The 19,980-nt window shown below is 42.1% G+C and overlaps 1 protein-coding gene across 1 annotated transcript in view; it reads right to left on the reverse strand.

Moving 5' to 3' along the window:
* Positions 1-1,637: 1,637 nt before the first annotated feature.
* The window catches only part of MSRB3 (methionine sulfoxide reductase B3), a 226,249-nt gene continuing 207,906 nt past the window's right edge, over positions 1,638-19,980 (reverse strand). The window contains exon 6 of the mRNA XM_045553428.1: positions 1,638-1,976. Within this exon, the coding sequence (XP_045409384.1) occupies positions 1,890-1,976 (87 nt within the window). The 3' untranslated portion in view covers positions 1,638-1,889. The remainder of the gene's footprint in view (positions 1,977-19,980) is intronic.

Consider the following 19,980-nt stretch of genomic DNA (forward strand, 5'->3'; position numbering starts at 1 on the left):
AATGTCCACCCTCTTCCTCCAGCCCCCAAGTGCCAGATCACTGCATACTGTATTTAAAGAACTCAAAAGGATCAGAAATTTTAATATTAAACCTTAGTACCCTCAGGACATAATTTCTTGCCCCCTGACCCTTGGGTAATACAACTTCTTGTATTTAGCAGGAAAATATAGATTTGTTATTTGTTGTTATTGCTTGCAAGAGACAAGTAAGACAGCAATGATCAATAAATATCATAGCAGTATCATCAGTTACCTTCGGTGTGAATCCCTTTCTTTTTCAAATGGGTTTGAAATGGGTATTGGGAGAGTAGAAATGAGAGGTGGGGTGAAAGAAGACCTCACTTTCCAAGTACCCTCATTTCATATTTTAGGACTTTTCAGGATAACTTGAATTTAGTAGGTAAGAGACAAGTGGTCTGGATCTGAATGTTCATCCAACAGAGGAAAATATCCACAATGCAGGTTTCCACTTCTCCAGATTTCAAAGGGAGATAAAGTTTATTTTTTCTGGGACTAATGTTGCCAAGATTAAATGTTAATGCTTGGAATCTTTTCCAGCAAAAGGTGCTGTGTAGGCTTCAAATAATATACTCGTTTTACAGGTTCAATTTTTTATTTTTAAAGAAACATAACACTTCAGGACAATTTTTCCAAAATTTTTTCACTTTTTCCTGGTGCTCAGTAATACTTGAAATATTTTTCAACTGATTAGAGATTCCCAAATAAATGGCATGATATATAAGGACAATGTATCTTTTGTTTGTCCACTAAATATTTGCTGAATGATTCACAATGAATAAATGTATAAAAGAATAAATAACCTTGTGGGATTAGGTGGTTCTTTGTGATATATACAAAAGTTACAAAGCTAAAGAAGTAGAGCTGCCTCTCTACTCCATGCAGGCAAAAGTAAGCTGAAAAGTGAAGCAATTATCTGGATAATTCAGACAAAAAACTAACTATGGAGGGAGGGAGGCCCTTTTTTCTGGCCCAGATTCATTTGAGCTATCCAATAACATGACCCACTACAGTGGAATTTGGCATTAAACAGGCTTGTCTTGGCTCCCATCCAGTGGGGTTTAGTTACTGAATTCCTTAAAGGACATTGTTCAAACATGGTCTCCCATGTAACTCGGTTCTGAGGCATGAGCTGCAAGAACCTTGACATCACCACGCGACTCTGGGGCATTATTCCTTTGGATCAAATTATCCAGAAAATCACTATCATTCCAGTTTACCTTTCTGCATTAGACAAAAGCAAAGTGCATTATCCAAGATTTGCTACACAACAATTACATTTGAATACCTGAAAGCTTTGCCTGCAAAGTATGTTAATAAATAGGATCCCGATTCTTGGATTCTGCACAAAGAAGCAAATGAGTAAAAGGTGACAGTTATCTTCTAATTTTTCACTCACTACCTCTGCCTTCTACATTCTCAGTTCCTCTGAATGCACATTTGGTTACTGAAATAATTGTGTCGACTTGATGAACAATAAAAAACACAGTCGAGTTGCCTACCATTCCAACTGTCTTTTATGACTCTAATCTGCTATCTGAACACTTGTTTGCCAATTTGAGAAAATACAAGGATGCCTTGCAGAGAGTAAGCATGTTGCAGAAATAGCAACGGTGGCTTCTGCTTGCTTTCCTAGGATTGCCACAGTTTTGCTGGCCATGCCTGAGCAAGGTTTTTTGTAAAATGACTTGGGACTGGGCATTCTGCCCATGCACACACCTGGCAAATCGAAGCCTCCCATCCTTGGGAACTCGGGTGCATGCTGAGTTCCTGTTTTCTTTGACTGCAAAACAGACAAGGACCAGCTGGTTAGTGCTGACATGGTTCACACTACTGACGGGAACACTACTTAAGTGTTCTGCATTTGCTCATTATTTATCAATGGGGAGATATTTCTCCAGAGAAAAGCAAATCCTTTGTCTTCTAGCAGAAAGTCCATTCTTCCGATGGGAGATGACCTAGGAAGGAAAAGTTGATAATTCATTTCCCACATGTAAGTCCCAAGTGTAATTCCCCATGTGTTAAGTTTTTATTTTAAAGACTTGAGTTCTAATATGAGAAATGAATTGTGGCCCTAGAAATAACCAAATCCGTAACTTTTTTCTTTAGCAATATAATTTTTAATAGCCAAGTATGTCATTTCTCATCTAACAGTTTGTTTTTATCACCAATTTGAAGCATATATTATTGTTATAAGTATTATTAACTATTGAATATAACTTCACAATGAAAATAACTTAGGACATCTTCAGCCTCAAGACATCCAATCATGCAATGCTGTGCTTAGTGTGTCAGTGTAGAGAGAATACTTTCCTATGTGGACGTGTGGTTCTCACATAAGCCTGGGACTCTGGGAGATTTAAAAAGTGAAGAATCAGACGCTCCACTGATGGAAGGGTAGAGAAAGATCTCCTGATGCCCGTCCCAACATCCTCTATTCACTGTCTCACCAATTTTCCAACATTCTGTGGGACAACATAGAAAAAAATTTTTTTTCAGTCCAGTCCCTACTTAGCAGGAAAAAATTTTTTTTAATGAAAATTTCTACATCTTCACGTGAAACTTAAAACTCCCAAGCTTTTGTTTTCTTCCTCCTCCTCCTCTTCCTCCTGCTCTTCCTCCTTGTCTTCTTTTTCTTCTTTCCCTCCACTTCTGTCTCCTTCTCTCCCACTTTCTTCTCTTTTCTTGTTCTTTTCAGTGTTGTTGGATTGAATACCAGGTTCTCTTTTCTCTTTGACTTATTCGTGTCACTCTGTTTAACACTGTATTCATATTCATCCAAGTAAGCTTATTTTTGCATAAGTTTCCCAACCATGAAACTATTAGAGCATAATAGAAATGTAACTGATACTTAGCTATCATCCTGGAAATAGATCCTATTACAATTATATGTAAGATATATTTAAAAATAGCTGTAAAACGGGAGGCATATTTATGCTGTTCTAAAGATGAATAGACTTATTTATAGGTGAAGAGACATTCCATAAGATAAGCTAAAATTAATCATACTGCTGAAGTTTTCAAAGAGGTTAGAGTCCAAATTAAATATAGAAGGGCAAACCGGTTTCTTCCTCTTGTGTATTTTAATGAAGACTCGAGAGGCTGGAGAAATATTTATATTCTTTTATTCATGTTTTCAGGATTGCCTCATGTCTTGGGTTTTTTCCCAAATCTCCCATTTAAGTGAGGGGACTTCAAAGTGAATATGGGTATTCTCAACTCTTCATATCTTTTTGTTAAAAAAGGAAGAATTAATGGGACTGGAAATTGAAAACCAACAGATGTACTGCAAGTGTGATTACTGCTGTAAGGAAGCGTGGGGGAGTTCCACCCCTTTGGTTGAGGGCTTTGCTTGAGGGCCGATTGTATCACAGAGGGGCTGGAGCAATATTAAGACCATCTCTAGGAAGCGACTGCTGATTTCCCTTAGAGCGCAGCGGAGAAGAAGCTGTTTCTCTCTAAACACAGCCATCTAACTGCTTACGGTTAACAAGAGTCCCTGCTAAGAATTTGGGGTAATTCAGTTAAGGATGAATATTGGAATGTGCTGTGTGGTCAGGGAGGATATCTGCTTTCAAGCGACTTGTTGCCTGATGGAATTCAAGGGTAGAGAGAGACTGACTTTCTAGAATTCTCCACCAACGGTGGACATGGAGAAGTGAGCTGAACTCCAGAATCCAGGGTCAGAAAGCCTCCCGACAGTCCCAGTTGTGCTTAAGTGACATCTCTTCCATTCTGCCCCCAGATTTTTTTTTTTTCTCTCCACAGAGCTCTACATAATTGAATCATGACACCCTGAGTGAGAAAACAGCATCTTCAGACAGTGGCTAAGATAAGAAAAAAGAGGTGAAGCCGTGTCCCTAGTACAACGGTGTGTATGTTGATATCACTAAGTTATGAACTATTTCCTTTCAATCCAGTTTCAAAAGATGACTTCCTCCATATGCAATTAATTCCACATATAACTACAAGGAACTGCATATTTTAGAACAGTTGTGTCATCAGTATGAATGTTTAAACAATCTCTGTGGTCTCTTTCCCACAAACTGATTTAACATGTATATAAAGAGGCTTTTGGAATGAGCACTTTACATTTGCTTCTCAAACTTCAGCGTCTGTTTTCAGTAAATATTGGAGATGAAACTTCCCTCATTCATGCCTGGAGCACTGGCCAGTTGCAACTGAGGAATGCAGTTCTTGGGCTTCTCATGAATAAAATTCTCCAGTTGTGAACCTAGCTTTTTTTCAGGCCATGTCAACAGGAAAGCAACAGAAAGGATGGGGAATAAAGCATTCATGGTCAATCTGTTGAGCTGGCCACAGATTATTCTAATTAATATCAAAACAATGGGAATCACACAGACTTGGGTTCAAATCCTTGCTTCATCATTTGTATGTGGAGTGCCCATGTACCCCAGTTTGTCTGGAGCAGTTTCAGTTCACTCCCCTGCTCTGGTGTGATTATTAATAGCAACCTCTTCCTCTTTCACAAGTGTCCTAGTTTGCGCTATAAAGTATATGCTCACCTACCAAGAACAATACCCAGCTGAGGTCTCTGTGCTCTTGCCTTTTATGAGTGCAGAAGTATGTGTTATGGTTCTGATCCAACAGAGCCATTTCATGTGGTAAAATCATCAACACTAATTATAAAAATAACTAAACACAACTATATATGTGGCAGAATAATATCCTGAACTATTAAGGTATGTTTTTTCTCCCCACACCATATTTTTTTCCCCTTGTTTTCCCTTTTCAAGCAGGAACCAGTCCCTTTCGTGCTTCCTTGCCTCTGGGATTTTTGCAGGATGGAAGGCAGAAGCCCCTGATGTTGTCTGTGACTCTTCCTGTCTGTTATAAAAGCCTAAGTCCATTGAAGAGATAATGTTAAGCATCCCTGAGTCCAAGGATGAGGGGCAAAGGCAGTGGAGGGCAAAGAGTAGGGGGGAGAGAGAGAGAGAAAAAACAAGAACCTCTACTGCCTAATGGGGCATAGGGGAAGACTTCAGACCCCCCCCTAAGAAAGTGAGCAGAGGAGGTGGTGGCTAAACCCAGAGGCAGGATTAACTGGGTGATCTGCAAGGCCCACTGCAAAATGAAACTGTGAAACTCCTTGTTCAAATTTCAGCCCAGCAACAGCAAAGCATTAAAACAAGCTCAGGGTCCTTCTGGGCGTGCAGCCCTGTGAGACTATAAAGGTTGAATGTCCATGTAGCCAGCCCTACCCAGAGGAGATGGCTTCTTGCTGTGCCTGGAGGGAGGCACTCTCTGCAAAGTCCCTTAACCCCAATGGCACTACCAAAATTCACGGCACCACTGTGGGCTTCACAGTGGAACGCCAGTGATACCTTGAAAGATTGGAGTTTAGACCACCTTCCTCAATTGTTCTCATTCCAAGGAAAACTTCCAGCTCCTGGTGTGACTCCGGGAAGGAGAGGGGGGCCCCAGCAAGGAAGAGGTAGACGTTTTTGCCATTTTAAAGGAAGGACAGAGGCTGAGAGTCAGAAAATTAAGTTGATTTAAAGAAATAAGGAAATTGATATGTTTTGCACACTTAGGTTTGTGGACTAAAATTTATTCCACATATGCTTTTATAAATATTTAAGTATATAAAACCAAATGTTTAATATAAGATCCACATTGTAAATATTCCTTTGAGAGCATTTTTCTGCATGGACTGGAATGGCTGAGCTTCTTAAAATATAAGTCTGTGACATGGAGGGGAAGATGACTGCTTTTTTAGTAAACCTCCCTGAAATACCCACAGGCTTTCTTAACTGCTGCAAGGACCTTTGATCTGCATTTAAAATTCAGATTGTTTGTCTCAAACATTTTCCTTGTCCATGTCATGTGCAAAAATGCCCTAAGAGTCACTGAATGGTAGGTTCTGTGGGATGAGACATATGCATGGCTTTGGTAACAGATTGCAAATTTGAGCATCTTATATATGATAGTAAATGTTTAAAAAAAAAAAGAGTTGCAATTCTCTGTAAATCGTGTATGATATTTGAGCAGATTACTTAACCTGCTGTAGTGTCCTTATCTGTAAAATGGGGCTCATTCCTCTTGGGGTGTTTTCAGGATTAGTGAGCTGACAGACAACCAGGCACTCTAAACTGTTGCTAGGTCCAGGATGTCACTCTGCCATGTTGATCATACGTTGGGGACCCGATTTCTAGTTCATGGTTCCCTAAAGCTTTTTTGTTTGTTTGTTTTGGTTGTAAATGAGAGAACTCTCAACCACTATGAAACACTGGAAATTTTTTTGTTTTGACTTTAAGATAATTGCGTTGTTCACAAAAAAAAATAAAAAAATAAAAAAATAATAAAATAAACAAGTTCATGCCAATCTCCTCAATTGCCCACAGACCACGGAACAGATTATTCCATCGTGCCACTGCCAGCCACTCCAGGCCTTGGGCAGGTATTAAATCACTGGGGATTAGAATCAAAAAGGACCAAGGAGATCATAGTCTTCAGTGGTCTTGAAAGTGAACGCGGGGGAAGGGCTCTGTGGAGGTGACTTAGGGACTCCTGGGGGAGCTCCGGGGACCCCTAATGCATGTGGTCCTAGACACCTACTCCCCACTTTGCCAGAGGAAACTCCAACTGTATCTGTTCTATATATTAGCCATCTAAGTAAGATTTTGTTTTTAAAAAGTACTCTGCAGCCAAACAAACAAAAGCAAAAGAACATTTGAAAATCATGGATCTGGTCCAACCCCTTAATTTTAGAGTGGATGAAATTTAGAACTAGCAGGCGACGTGTCTTAACCAACATCACACAGCTAGTTAGCGGCAGAGCCAGGAGTCAATGGCGGAGTCAATGGTGGGCCCAGGCCCACGCAGTCTCCCCTCTAGCCGGCTGCCTCTTGCTGAAAGATGGAGCTAAAATTGCAGATGTTGCAGGGTCAAGATTAACACCTTCCAAATCAGATGTACAAAAACAGTAGCTTATTTATTTTCTATAACTGATTTAATCTTGCTCTGAAGCTCTCATTTCTACAGATGGTGGAAATAAACTTGTTAAGTAACAGTCTCTTCCAGGGTGAAAAAAGAAAAAGAAGGAGGGGAGGGAGGCTTACTTCACTCCATTCCATGTTGAAATTCCCTAGCAGAGTCTATTCTCTATTTTCTAAAGATCTCCACTTCCCTCCTCCTTCCCAGAATGGAGTCTAGATCACGGAGAAGTTACAGATCCTCATGGAGATAGGAGGAGGGACATGTAACTTGTAGATTGCCTTTCTCTGAGGCTCCTGCTGTTCTGCAGCTGAGGTATAACTTCTTTGGATATCAGCCTCTGTTCTCCCTACATGTGCTGTGTAAGTGTCTGCAGCTGGTGTAATTTGTGGTCGGCCCTCTCAGCATGGGCAATCTATGGTGATAGCTCCCAGGGAGCTAGGCCATCTCTCCCTGGGAAAACTCTAACCAGGGTACCAGTGCCATGGGAAGGCCATCTTCAGAACAGAACTGACTGCTGTTCAAGGAAGTTCCTCTTGATCACGCACCCAAACAACTGAAAATTAACTAGAATTCTATACATTCTTGCTTTAACTTTTTCTTGATGTAGAAAATTAAAAGCAGACTCATAATTATTTTGAAAAGTAAGTCTTCTTGTTAAAGACAGCAGAGTAAAAACACTAATGCCATTCTCCTTTCTAAAAATCCAATGAAAACAATAAATGGAACAAAAATAGAAGGAAAAAATCTCCCCATCATGAATGAAACAAGGAAACAGCCATAATCCCAAACCACAAACTATGAAGAACACCTGCCAAACAGTGTGGGCATGGATGGAGATGAGGGAGGCCCTTAATGCTGACAAATGCCTCTTTGGATCTCAAACAGGATCTATATTTCTCTAAAATTAAGTGAGGCAGCCTAAAAAGTCAAGCCAAGGGTGCTTTGATTAGAGAGAGAAGCTTGAAGGACATGAATAAGGCAGGGGAGAAGCGGAGACTATCCTTAGACATACTGAGTTTGGGATGCTACAGATTTTCACTTTCTCCTTTTTACTTTTCTGAATTTTTTGAAATATTTTATGAGTACTTTTTGCCAAAACAATAGGCATTCTAACAATAAGTAAAAGCTAAGCAAAACAAAGCTTAAAAACCCAACTGGTTTTGTTAATTGTGTGTAGAAGGGTTAAAGATAATTATCAGCTTCATCAGAATTCTTAGGGAGGGATAGTTTTTTATCATACCTTAAGAAGTGATGGAGTGTAAAAAGGTAAATCAGACCTAGAATCTGGAAGAAGAGGGAAGAACAGAGGAAAGGCCAACTTGTACATTCAAACATGGGCACAGTTAGTAGGTTGAGATTATTACTCCCGAGAGTCATGCAGGAAGAGAAGGAGAGAGGTAAGCAAGGAACACTGGGGGTTCGGGGGGAAGGGGCAGAAGTATTAGAACTTGAGTTGGCAAAAAAGGTCAAGAGTCTTTCTAACTGGAGAACTCTGAGGTTTTAAAGTTACTCACATTACCTGGATACAACAAAGACCTTCTTGGCTTGCTTAAGCTTTCTGCAATACCCAGAAGGTCTTGGTTTTATGTACTTGTTTATTCTATTTATTTATTTATTTATTTATTTCATGAGGTTGACTAGAAATGAAGGAAATCAAAGGAATGAGACAGCACTTGTGGGCAGGGAACGATCCACTGCCTATTCCAAACTCTTTTTCTATACCTGCGCCTCAGCTGACCTCCAGATTAACTGCACTATGAGCTTTGGGCTGGGAGGGAGAAGGATGGAGCCATTTTGATGGAGTCCAAGTAGGAGGTCATTGCAAGGATCAGAGAAGAAGGGGCAAACAGACCTGGGGGATCAACAGGGTTTCTGTTCACAGCTGACCATGCTCCATCTGAAATGGCCACCTATATCCTATCCACCTACCCCTCTTAATCCCTTCTGGACCACTTCCCTTTTCCCAATTCATCAACCGCAAATAAAAAACTTCCAACAGATGAGAAAGATAATACGATGATTCTTAGTGGTGTTTGGAGCCCTTCGAGGTCTCAGTCTTTGCTAAGATATCTGAGTCATGCTGTGAGTCCAGAACACATTCCTTCTCATTCTGGGGTCTTTCTTCTTCAGAAGAATCTTCTATTTAAATAGTAAGGGTAATGCTAATTTTAAAGAATGATGCTTACTGAAAGCCCAAAGCTCAAAGGTAAATTATTTCCCAATACCCACATTATACAATGATGGAGAAGCAACAGGATAACCAAAATTTTTTAGACTTCTAGTTTAAAAAATAGAAGATGGGAAGCACTCAGCAGTCATGCATCGGTAGCAAATAGCAAACTCAGCTGAAGAGGGATAGCAATGACACTTGCTTGGTTGACGATTCTATTATAGAAGCTGCCCTCTGGGATAATCTCCTTGTTAATGATCCCCTATGGATTCATCTTTGGTGGGTAATAAAGAATATAGCTTTCTTGGGGGATGTACAGCTTCCACAGACCTCTTGGTGCTAGTGTGGACCTAGAGGTCTGGAATTTGCCAGGCAGGCTTGGAGTATCTTTGACAACGTGGTTTCCTAAAAATCTTAGTTGGCTTCTGTTCTATTTATTTCCTACCCGCTGCATGTTTCATGTAGACATGAGCAAAAATCCTGTGCGCACGGTCATTAAACCTAAAGATTCCCTCCCTTTACTTCTGACATCAGTGGTCTGTCCTTCCCTAGTCCTTCTTCAATGACTACTTCTTAAAGACAATTTGAAACCATAGCTTCTCATAAGGAGACAACACCCTAAACCTGAACTTTTCCAATGTGCCTGATCAAGGTGTCTTGCAGAGAAGCCTCAATTAGGGAGAGAAAGGCTCAGGGTCTTTCTGGCTAAGGCTGCAACTTTGAAGTTGCTGTTTCTAACTGCTTCTTTTGGGAGGTAAAGAAGCAGTTGGCTTTGTCAGCATTTCCAAGCTCCATGTCATGGAGTTTCTCTCCATCTTGGGTTGTGGCCACAGTCAGAGAACACCTCCTCTGGAAAAGCAATACTGGCATCTAGTACCAATATCTAGCTCTTGGTGCATAACAGAAGACACTCTGCCTTCTGCCCTCCTGCCTTCACTAAATCCAATCTTGCATTTATAATAGATTCTGATGGATTTTAGATACACCCTACTTTCCTACTTTTGTGGACCAATCTCTTAGTTTCTCTGTTTCTCTTTTCTTTCCTTTCGTTTTTTTTTTTAAGTTGCAAACTACAGAAACTATTCAGGCTGGTTTAAGCAGAAAAGGAATTTACTAAGAGTTATTAGTAGCTCAGTGCCTCATTGGGAGGTCTGCAGAAAAAGCAGCTCAAGGCTAAGCTCACAGGAACACAGCCAGAATCTCACACACAAGTGGCCTGGCAAGGATGCTACGGCCACCACTGCTCTCTGCCTCCACCTTCAGAACCTGCAAAATGGGTGCTCAGAACCCAGTCAGAGCTTCTCATGGGTATGTCCAATTGGCAGAACTTAGTTTACACGCCTTCTCCCTCCCTTCAAAGGCTACTGGGAAATTCTGCCCTGGAAAAGTAGAACTTACAATGTAGGAAATGATGATAATATAGAATAGAGATTTAACTGATGACAGGTATCTGATAAAGAGAATGTTGATTTTTTTTTTTTAAAGAACAATTTCCCTTTAGAGCCCCAGAAAGATTCAGGCCTTAGCGTACCAGTAAGTACCGTAGAAAATGAGGAGGAAGTGTGGGGCTGCAACTTGAGTTTGTTGAAGGTCTGTAGCAGGTGGAACAGTTAAGTCTCTAGGTTCCCTCATCCACCCCCACACAGCCAGACAACTGTCCTCTCACCCTTTCCTTCCCTTCGCCTCTCCCCTTCGAGCACTGGAAGTTTATTCTCTAGAGAAGTTCCAGGAGTCAGGGACACCAGGCCTACGGGAGGGCAGGGCCAAGGGGCTAGACTGAAAACAAGCAGATTAAGTTAAATTATCTATTTCCAACACCTAAGAGATGTCATCAGCTGTCCCTAACTCGATTCCAGCAGTAGACGTTCCAGAAACGGCACTGCGATTCCGGGCTTGGGCGGGCTGGGGACAGGGGGATGAGTGGGTTGTTAGGAGCACGTGGGGAGTGGTGTCCTCATTCTCTCCTCCCCGGATGTGTTTCTTGCCTGTCCTGCTGCTCCACCCCACGGCGTCCTAGGAGGCTCTCAGGAGAGTCCCGGACCAGTGGGGGGACCCGGGGAGCCTTACCCATTTCCAGTTTAAGGAACGAGTGAAATGGGGCCTGAGTTCTAGCACGAGTGAACTAGACATCCTGGAAAGGAGGAGCCAGGTTATCCAGCACAATATCTAATAGCTAAAATGATCCCGCTTTTATTCCTAACTAAAGTTTAGAATTCTGCGGTAAAGTTGGCTGTTCCGGACTGCGAGCGTCCCCGTGCCCGCGGTTCTGTCCCCAGCCTGACGCCACACGCCATCTACTGGCCCCAAGCCGCGTAGCTCCAGAGCAACCGCGGGGCTGCGCGGGAACAAAGGGCGCCCCCGCCGCCTTCTGCGGGAGCGTCCCCGGCCTGCTGCCGGTCACAGGCGTGAACAAGCCCAGACCCCCGCCTTAAGAGGTAGGAGGAAAAGGAAGAATATCCTATTTTGGCACGTATCTCTGCCATCATTCACTTAAAGTTCATAACCACAAAGACATTCCTACTTATTTTCTCAAGTGTTTTGAAGTTTTGACATGGGAAGAAAATATAACTTCTGAAAACATAGAGTTAGACTAATTTGAAGTATCCTGAGTTTTACACCAACTCTCCTCTCAAAGAACACAGCATCTTCGTAAAGAATTGTGACTTAGATTCCAGACTAGCCTAAGTGTTGCAAGACGGCATTCCGCTCAACAGTCTTCCCGGGCTCCAGTCTTTGTTTGCTCCCAACCATTTATAAACCAACCAACAAATAGAAGAAGCTCTCACAGGGCACACACCCACACCAACACTAGTATCTGATCCAATAATCCAGTAATAGGAGTGCCAGAAAAACAATACAGATATCCTTGCATATTAAAAAATATACTTCAGTCTGGTTACTATTTGTAAATTGTAACACCATATACACTATAAATGCAAAAAAAAAAAAAAAAAAAAAAACCACCGCAAGATGATAATATTTTCATAGATGCTATAGCCAAGCTACTTGCAAAGGCTTGGAATTCCGGAAGCCACGCCCGTCAATCTGGAATAGAGAAAATTTCTGAGTCTTTCTCAGTCAAGTCACACATACACACTGGCTCTTGTGATACAAAAATATCTAGTGGATTCTTTCCCTCACATCTTGTACAAGGGAATACAACGAGCTATTAATTTATTAAGCAATTGGCTTGGAACCTGCCTTGACTATTCTTTGCAAGGACTGGGAGTTCTAGAAGACGTGGGGGAGTGGGGAGGTGGCAGCACATGGGTATTTTCCAATTTTCCACAGGCCATTGGTGGTACTTGTGACCGGCCAGCATCTTCATTCCACCCTCTGTATGTGGCCACCCTAACAGCTAAGGTGCAGATGCTGAATTTGTAGACCAGTTTTGACATTTAGGTCTCCAAGTACAGAAAGAAATTGGCAGGCAGGGGTGGGGGAGTATTGAGAACCAGTCTGCATATCCTGAAAGCTGAGCTCTAGACCCCATGTTGCCAGCCATGAGCTCAGACACCTTTCACAAATTACTTCATCTTTCCAAACTTTGGTTTCCTCATCTTCCAAATCCTACCCTTACTCCTTCGTAGTCCCCTTCCCCTTTCCAGACTGGGTTAGAAGACAGGGAACAGCAGAAGGTTCTATGAGCTCCCTCCTCTAGGTCCTAGAGTAGCAGGTCTCTGTCCTTGCTGTACACTCAAGTCTCGTGGAGCATTTTAAAAATACGCACACCTGGCCCTTCCCACTGCTGAATTCTGATCTGCCCATAATTTTCTCCTTCCTTGCTCTCTGTTGGCCTTTCTCCCTCCCTTGTTTTCTTTTCTGCCCTTCTCTGTCTCCATCAGAACTTCCTTTTCCTGCTATCTAGCCGATCTCCCAATCCTGTTTCACTTTACTGTCCTAAAATGGTGTGTTCTCCTGGCTATGCATTGCTTCTTTAAAAAAAAAAAGTTTAAAAAATATTGTGTAGGGAGCGACTGGGCTCACTATAAAAACATTGGAATGTGTTGTAAAGCACAGAGTGATGATGATGATGATGATGATAGCTATGTTTATCAAGCACTCACTCTTTCCAGGCAATGTTGAAAGCACATTACATGTATTCATTCATTTAATACTCCAATACCCCCATGAGGTAGGTACTATTATTATCATCTCCATTTTGCAGGTAAGGAAACTGAGGCACAGAGAAGTTAAGCAACCTAAAAATGACTCATAATATCATGCTGAGATTACTGTAACCCATACTTATTTCTGAATGACTGAAAGGTCTCTTCCTTCACACATGTATTTATTCATTCAAAAACCACTCATGCCACACCTCTAGTTGTCCTGGGGCCAGCTGTGGGGATGGAATGACCCTTTGCAATAATTGCATTTGAAACATAGCCTTTTGTCATCAAATGCAAAGGAGACTTCTGGCCAGTAGAAGGAGAACTAGGCTAAAATCCACCACCTCCCACCCCTACTTCCATATCCAGCCATATCAGAGACAAACATTCAAACAAGAACGCCAGGTCTTGACAAGAACCAGCTTTGCAAGTGAGGATATTAAAAACTGCAACCAAAAGGTGGCCACTACTCCTTCCCTGAGAGTGGTCATTTCAATGATTGGCATTTGTCCTAGAAGGACCTTAAGTTTTATTTCTCAGGTGTCATTTTCTAATGGGCTCTCCCAGTGATGGCAGCAACCATCACACACACACACACACACACACACACACACACACACACACACACACAGCATGTTTAATGACATGGGAAAGTGTGGGAAAGTGCTCATGATGTATCAAAGGAGAAATGAAAACCACAAAACAGAATATGCAGTATGACAGCAAACATTAAAAGTGTACGTGTGTGTGGGGGGGAATTTACCTTGAAAAAAACATTGTAAAAATAAAGCTTTTTATTTTTTTAAATGACCGATTCTGCTTAGAGAAAACTTATAGATTTTATTTTCTTTTTCTTTAGTTCCCAAAACTCTCACAATGAACCTGTATTACTTATGTGCTCAGAAAAAAGTCAATTATGTTATCTTAAAAAAAGTTGTACGAGTTAATTAGGAGTTATCAGTCAACAAATTATATGCAGGTGAAATTCAGAGTTTCTGATTATTTTTTAAAAGGGAAGAAAACTAATATTTATTGGCTAAGCATTTTCTCCTACATTATATTCTGCAAGTTTCATAATAATCCTGTTCAATTATTGTGGGGACATTAAATAATGTACCCAAGGTCACTCAGCTGATAAGGGCTAGAATGTCCAATTCCAGCTGACTCCCAAACTCAGACTCTGTTCTCCAGGCCAAGGGGTTTCACCGTTTTATTTTCTAATGCGAGCATAATATACTTTCATCTGCAACAGTGGCTCCTTTAAGTAACGGTGGAGGCTAAGGTGTAGGGGGAGAGGCAGGAGGTACATCTCAGAGCCAGCTGAAGGCTCCCAAAGGACCCAGATCTGCTCTTACTCTGCCCTCACCCCTCCTAGCATACAGGATTGTCATCATGATGGCCGATGGCCTGCGGAGTCGTCAGCTTGATTTCCAGGATACTGACAGGGCCCATCCAGAGACATCCTTTGGCTCAAGATTCTTTGTGCGTTTGGCTAAAATGCAAACATCTCTGAGCATAAAAATGCCTTAAACCATATCACTCCCAAATATAAATAAGTTTGTCAACTTCTCTCCCAAGTAGACAAAGAGGATGACTATTGAACATCCAGAGTAAGACAGATACCACAGACGGCAAGAAGGGCATTGAAAAGTTATTAGAATCTACACGCCCCTCTTCATAGTCCTGCCAATGGCTGGCCTTGATTATAATATTTAGGTTTCTATGTTTATATCCTGTCAAGGGAAAGTAGAATATCACATTCTATCAAGTCACTTGAAAAGAATCACTGATTTACAACTCCAAGGCACTAACAGAGTGTTTGATTTAAAGGAGTGTATCTATGTAACTGGAATAAACACACCACACTCCAGAAAGTCTGCAGACAGCTTCTCTCTGAGTAAATGGCAGAGAAGAACTAAGACTTGTTTATATTCCTTCCCTTCCCTAAGGGTTATCAGGGCCTTTTTCATCACCTTGGAGGAAAAACAAATGATCAAAAGATGGATGGACGTCCCCCGCCCCTTCCATATCTCCTTCTTGGTATGTCAAAAGGCTTGCCTGCAATGCAAGGCAACTAATTATTTTCTTCTAATCAATCAGCTATTTTAATGATGTGTGACACTCCTGATCTATCAGTACCATTAAGATAATGTCTGCTGTGTTAGGCAGCAGCTAGTTTACAGACGATTCACTACCCAGCCTGGACCTTCAAAACATGGAAACTCATGTTCATCTAGGTGTACGCTCCAAGGCCTCAGAAGGGAAAATCAGACCTGCCAGCAGTGTCTGGGTGGCCATGACTTAGGGCATTATTGACAGGCAAGACTGCCCCCAATGCCTCCCATAGAATCTAAAATTCCCACCTGTTCCTTTGAATTTTTTCTTGGTCTTCAGGACAAGTAGCAGTTAAAATTTTAAAAAGAAAAAATTATCCCTGAACATAGCTAGGTGTCGCCAGCCGTTTCCACAGTACCTTTGAAACCATTGTCTAGACAGCTGCTTTTCAAGAGCACAAAGAGACAGAAAGAAAGATCTCGAACGTTGTCTGGGTGTTCCAGCCGTCTCATTGGGGAGAGGGATAAAATGACCAGGAGGACATGAGGGTCCTTTGGGAAGGGGGGTCAAGAGAGACAGTGTTAATTAAAAGAAGTTGGGAGATCCTGGCAGTCACATGGACCTAAGTGAATAGAAACACACTCAGTCTCGATGCCCATGTTACCTACAGACAACATGAAGGTGGCCTTCAAAGGCCTAGAGCTCCCCCCTCAGACCTTGTGTCCTTAGCAGGAAACGGCGCCTCACTTTCAAGGGGTCAAGTTCCCGATCTTAGCCAGAAGGACGTCCAGTGGTGGCCACCAGGGAAAGGAAGAGGGGCAGGAATGGGCCTGGCAGGCGGTGCACGCTGTTCCTCCTCCTCCTCCTCCTCACTGTCTCTCAGCTCGGGCACCTCCAGCGATCTCAAGCAATTGGCTGGGGAGCTCGCAGGTCTCGGTCTCCCTGGCTGACAGTGGCCCCGACCAGATGTTTCCCGAGAAGCCTTCACACCCCTCTGCCATTAGGTGGTGACGGCACCAGGGCTGCGGGGGAGGGGCGCCAGCCGCCTGGCCACAGCTGGGGAGCAGCTTTTGTTCTGGATGACTTCAGCTCGAAAATCTGCCTGAAGAATGTTCCCCTCTCAAAGGAAGGGAAAACCCTATCTCGGCATGGACACAGGCTGCTTTCACTTCTGAGTGGGGCGGGTGGGAGGACAGGGCACAGCCCATCCGCCCTGTTCCTAGACTGTCCTTTGTGCAGCAGGAGGAACCTAGGACAGAGGCCACCACCAGCCTGTCACCTGGCAGAGTTTACCAGGAGTGGCCAGCTTTCCCCAGGCCCTTCTCTTTCCGTGACATGTATGAAATCAATAAGCTCCTCACAAATGTGTGTATCATGTGTATATTGTGTCCCAGACACCACACTGGGGCTGAAGATGCCAAGAAGAAAGAGTAAGATAAGCTTCCCGTCCTCAGAGAGTTGCAGTGGAAGGGAAGGGGTACGGAAATACCAACACAGAATCCCAAATGCTAGCAGACGTCTGTATGGTAGAATGAAGACACAAAAGAGAGAGACTCTAAGAGAAAGCTTCACAAAAGAAGAAAGGGGGTGCTGGTTTTTGAAGCAGAGTGAGTAGAAGTTTGGAGGTCAGCCAAGGGGAAAAGGCAGTACAGACAGAAGCAACTGCATGTGGAAAAGCTTGGAGACAGAGGGAGATTACGGCCTACATAATCGCCTCTGCTCTCTGTAAGAAAAATGGAGGAGAAAGAAATTCAAACTTGTATTTATTCTTCTGATAAATATTTTTCGGACACCATCATAAGTCTAAAGCACTAGGATATGGTGAGTAAACAAATAAGATTTGTCCTTCCTGGAGCTTATAGTTCATTCATGGAGACAGACAATAAACAAACAGGTACATAAACGACAAACTGAGGCAGGTGCTTCAAAATAAGTGACCAGAGTTCTGTAATAGAGAAAAAGAAAGCAAAGGAGGGCTTGGCCCGGTCAGGATGCTGGGGAGGCCTCTTGCAGGTGAGGAGAATCAGCCAGAAAAGAGCCATCCAGGCTAAGGAAACAGCCTATGCAAAGGTCCTGAGGTGAAAAGAAGTCTGGAAAGTTTGGGGAATCAAAAAAGGCCAGTGTGGATGGAGTATAGGGAAAGAAGGGAAAGTGGAAGATATCTTTGATGAGATCCTAAGGGGCAGATCATGCATGGTCTTCTAGGTCAAAGCAGAGGGTCTGAGGTTTCTTCCAAGTGCAAGAGAAGATACAGAATAGTTTTAAACAGGGGAAAGATAAACTGAATTTAGCTGGAAAAAAAAAAAAACACTGACTTTCTTATGTAGAATGCAATGGAGTAGGTCTAGGGAAAACATTAGGGGCGCAATAAAGGGCCTTTGTCCACATCCCAGGTAAGAGCTGACAGTGGCTCTGTCACTGGTAGAAACAGTGGAAATAGGAGTAATGGATGGATTTATGGCATGAATTTGTCATTCTGGTTCCCTTCCTTGTCTCATAATACCTTCTTTTGGGGGAATGTCATAATTCAAGCCCCTTGGAAAATACACCATTCATCTTTATCCTTTCTCTGTGACACGTACTTGACACGTGTCCTTGGTCTAGAAAAAGAGGAGGAGCCACAGACAGCTGAGGTGTAGACTCATCACAAGAGACTCTTGGAGCTTTTCTGATCTTCTTTGTCTGTGTCTGTCTGTCCAGCCCTGTCTAGAGTGTCCACCTCAGGATGATTTTAGAAAACTGGGTGTGGAGAAGAACAGCTGAGGCCAATCTCTCAGCCCCTTTGTAGAACCTTCCCTTGCTTCCTGGGGTCTGGGTAGAGGATATTCCCAGGACCAGCTGTTCTAGGTATTTCTGCAGGTGGGCTGTTACATCATCTTGTCTCTATCCTTGACCTTGAAGTCTTTCGGATTATCCTTTTAGTGCTGCTCTAGAAGCCCAAGAGTATGAACACAGAAGAGATTTAAAAATGCTCAGGTTGTTTTATAATTTATAACCTGCCTCCTTCAAAAAATTCTTGAAGGAAGCCTTCGTCATCCTCAGGGTCTTCACAAAACCTCCTTTTTTGAGAAATATGAAGAGGTATGTCATAATCTCTTTAGCCAAATTTCATCAGTCCTTCACTACACTTTGTAGTGACTAGAAGACAATTGTGCCTTGTGTCTATGTGTGTGTTTGTGTAAAATCTCATCAATATACCTAACACATTAAAGTTTATAAATCATTTTTCTATACATTTTCTCATGTAATCCTTACTACAACCCATTTTACAGATGTAAAAATGAGTCACAGAGAGCAAAATTATTTGGTTATGGGCACACAACTTATAAGTTGCAAGAAAGGAAGGACTATGTCTGTGCTGTTCTTCATTGTCCAGAGTTTAGTGCAGTGCCTGACACTTAGTAGGTATTCGATAAGTATTTGTTGAATTAATTGATAAATGAATTAATGATACCTTGACACAACTGGGGTTAAAATTCTAAATTCCGACCTTTCTATCCACCATGTGTTCACTCCCTCTGATAAAACAGTGGGTCTACCTACAGAAATTAGAACAGTTACTCAATTCAGTCTTATAGTTTAGAAACATTTTTGTGTAATACACATCAAAGCCATGCCCTTTATTAGTAACTCTATCCATTTAGCAGTTTGTAGATTGAATGAGGCCATGCAGACAGAAATTCCCAGACTAAGGGTTTCTCAATGTGCTTTGGCTCCAATGCCCCTTTGTAGTGCTACACACCCCTTCCCCCAACCCCAGCCCCCAAACCATGCACATGTGTGCACACACAGTTCTGTACATCATTTTATGGAGTGCACAAACTCCCTACCAAATTCAAGGTTGTCTTTGGGGGCTCTTCTATCAAAATTGATGTTTTAATGCATAGTAAGGGCCTCTAATAAACTACACATCACCGCAATGTACACAGCTACTGCTAGGCTTCCAAGAGGAAGAAAGAAAGAAAGGAGAGACAGAAGCTCACAAAAGGTGGTGCTCTTTATTGCAACTATAGGGGAACAGGCAAGCCAGCTTGCTAGGATTTCTCATGGGCTTGGAAAGCTAAAGGATAGCACGAGGTTGGTGAAATAATTCTTTCAGACTCTCCTACTCAAGAAACCTCAGAGCAGCCTGCTGGTTAGTTGACTAGTTTTTCATTTATTTCTGAGAAATGAGAGAAGGTTGATTGTACATTTAAATCTTTGCTGACCTGTGGTTAGGAGCTGAGTAGGCTGATACACTGCATCAAGTCCTGGTTATTCATGTAAATATGATCTACTTAATGATTGATTTATCCTCAGAGAATTTTGAGTCCCAGGCCATTTTTCCCCCTTTCTCCCACTAATATTCTTGGTAAATACAAATAGAGTAGTTTTATAAACACTCTTTTAATAAACCCCAGAAATGGAGCCAAGACTAGCATCCACAATCCTGCTTTCGGGAACAGGCCCACTTCCCTCAGATCATTATTCCTTGTGAAAATACCACATTCAGTTAAACAGACTTGCTGGTGTAGTCAAATAAAATGGTAAAACACAAAATAAAAAACCTTTTGTATGTAGGAATGAATGAAGTAAAATAATTCTCCTGCCAGCTCAAATACATCTAAACATCTCTGGAGTTCCATGACCTTCAAAATAAAGATGAATTTGTGAAGATTAGCAGTG

This window comes from Lemur catta, chromosome 6, assembly GCF_020740605.2.
Source record: "Lemur catta isolate mLemCat1 chromosome 6, mLemCat1.pri, whole genome shotgun sequence".
Classification (NCBI taxonomy): domain Eukaryota; kingdom Metazoa; phylum Chordata; class Mammalia; order Primates; family Lemuridae; genus Lemur; species Lemur catta.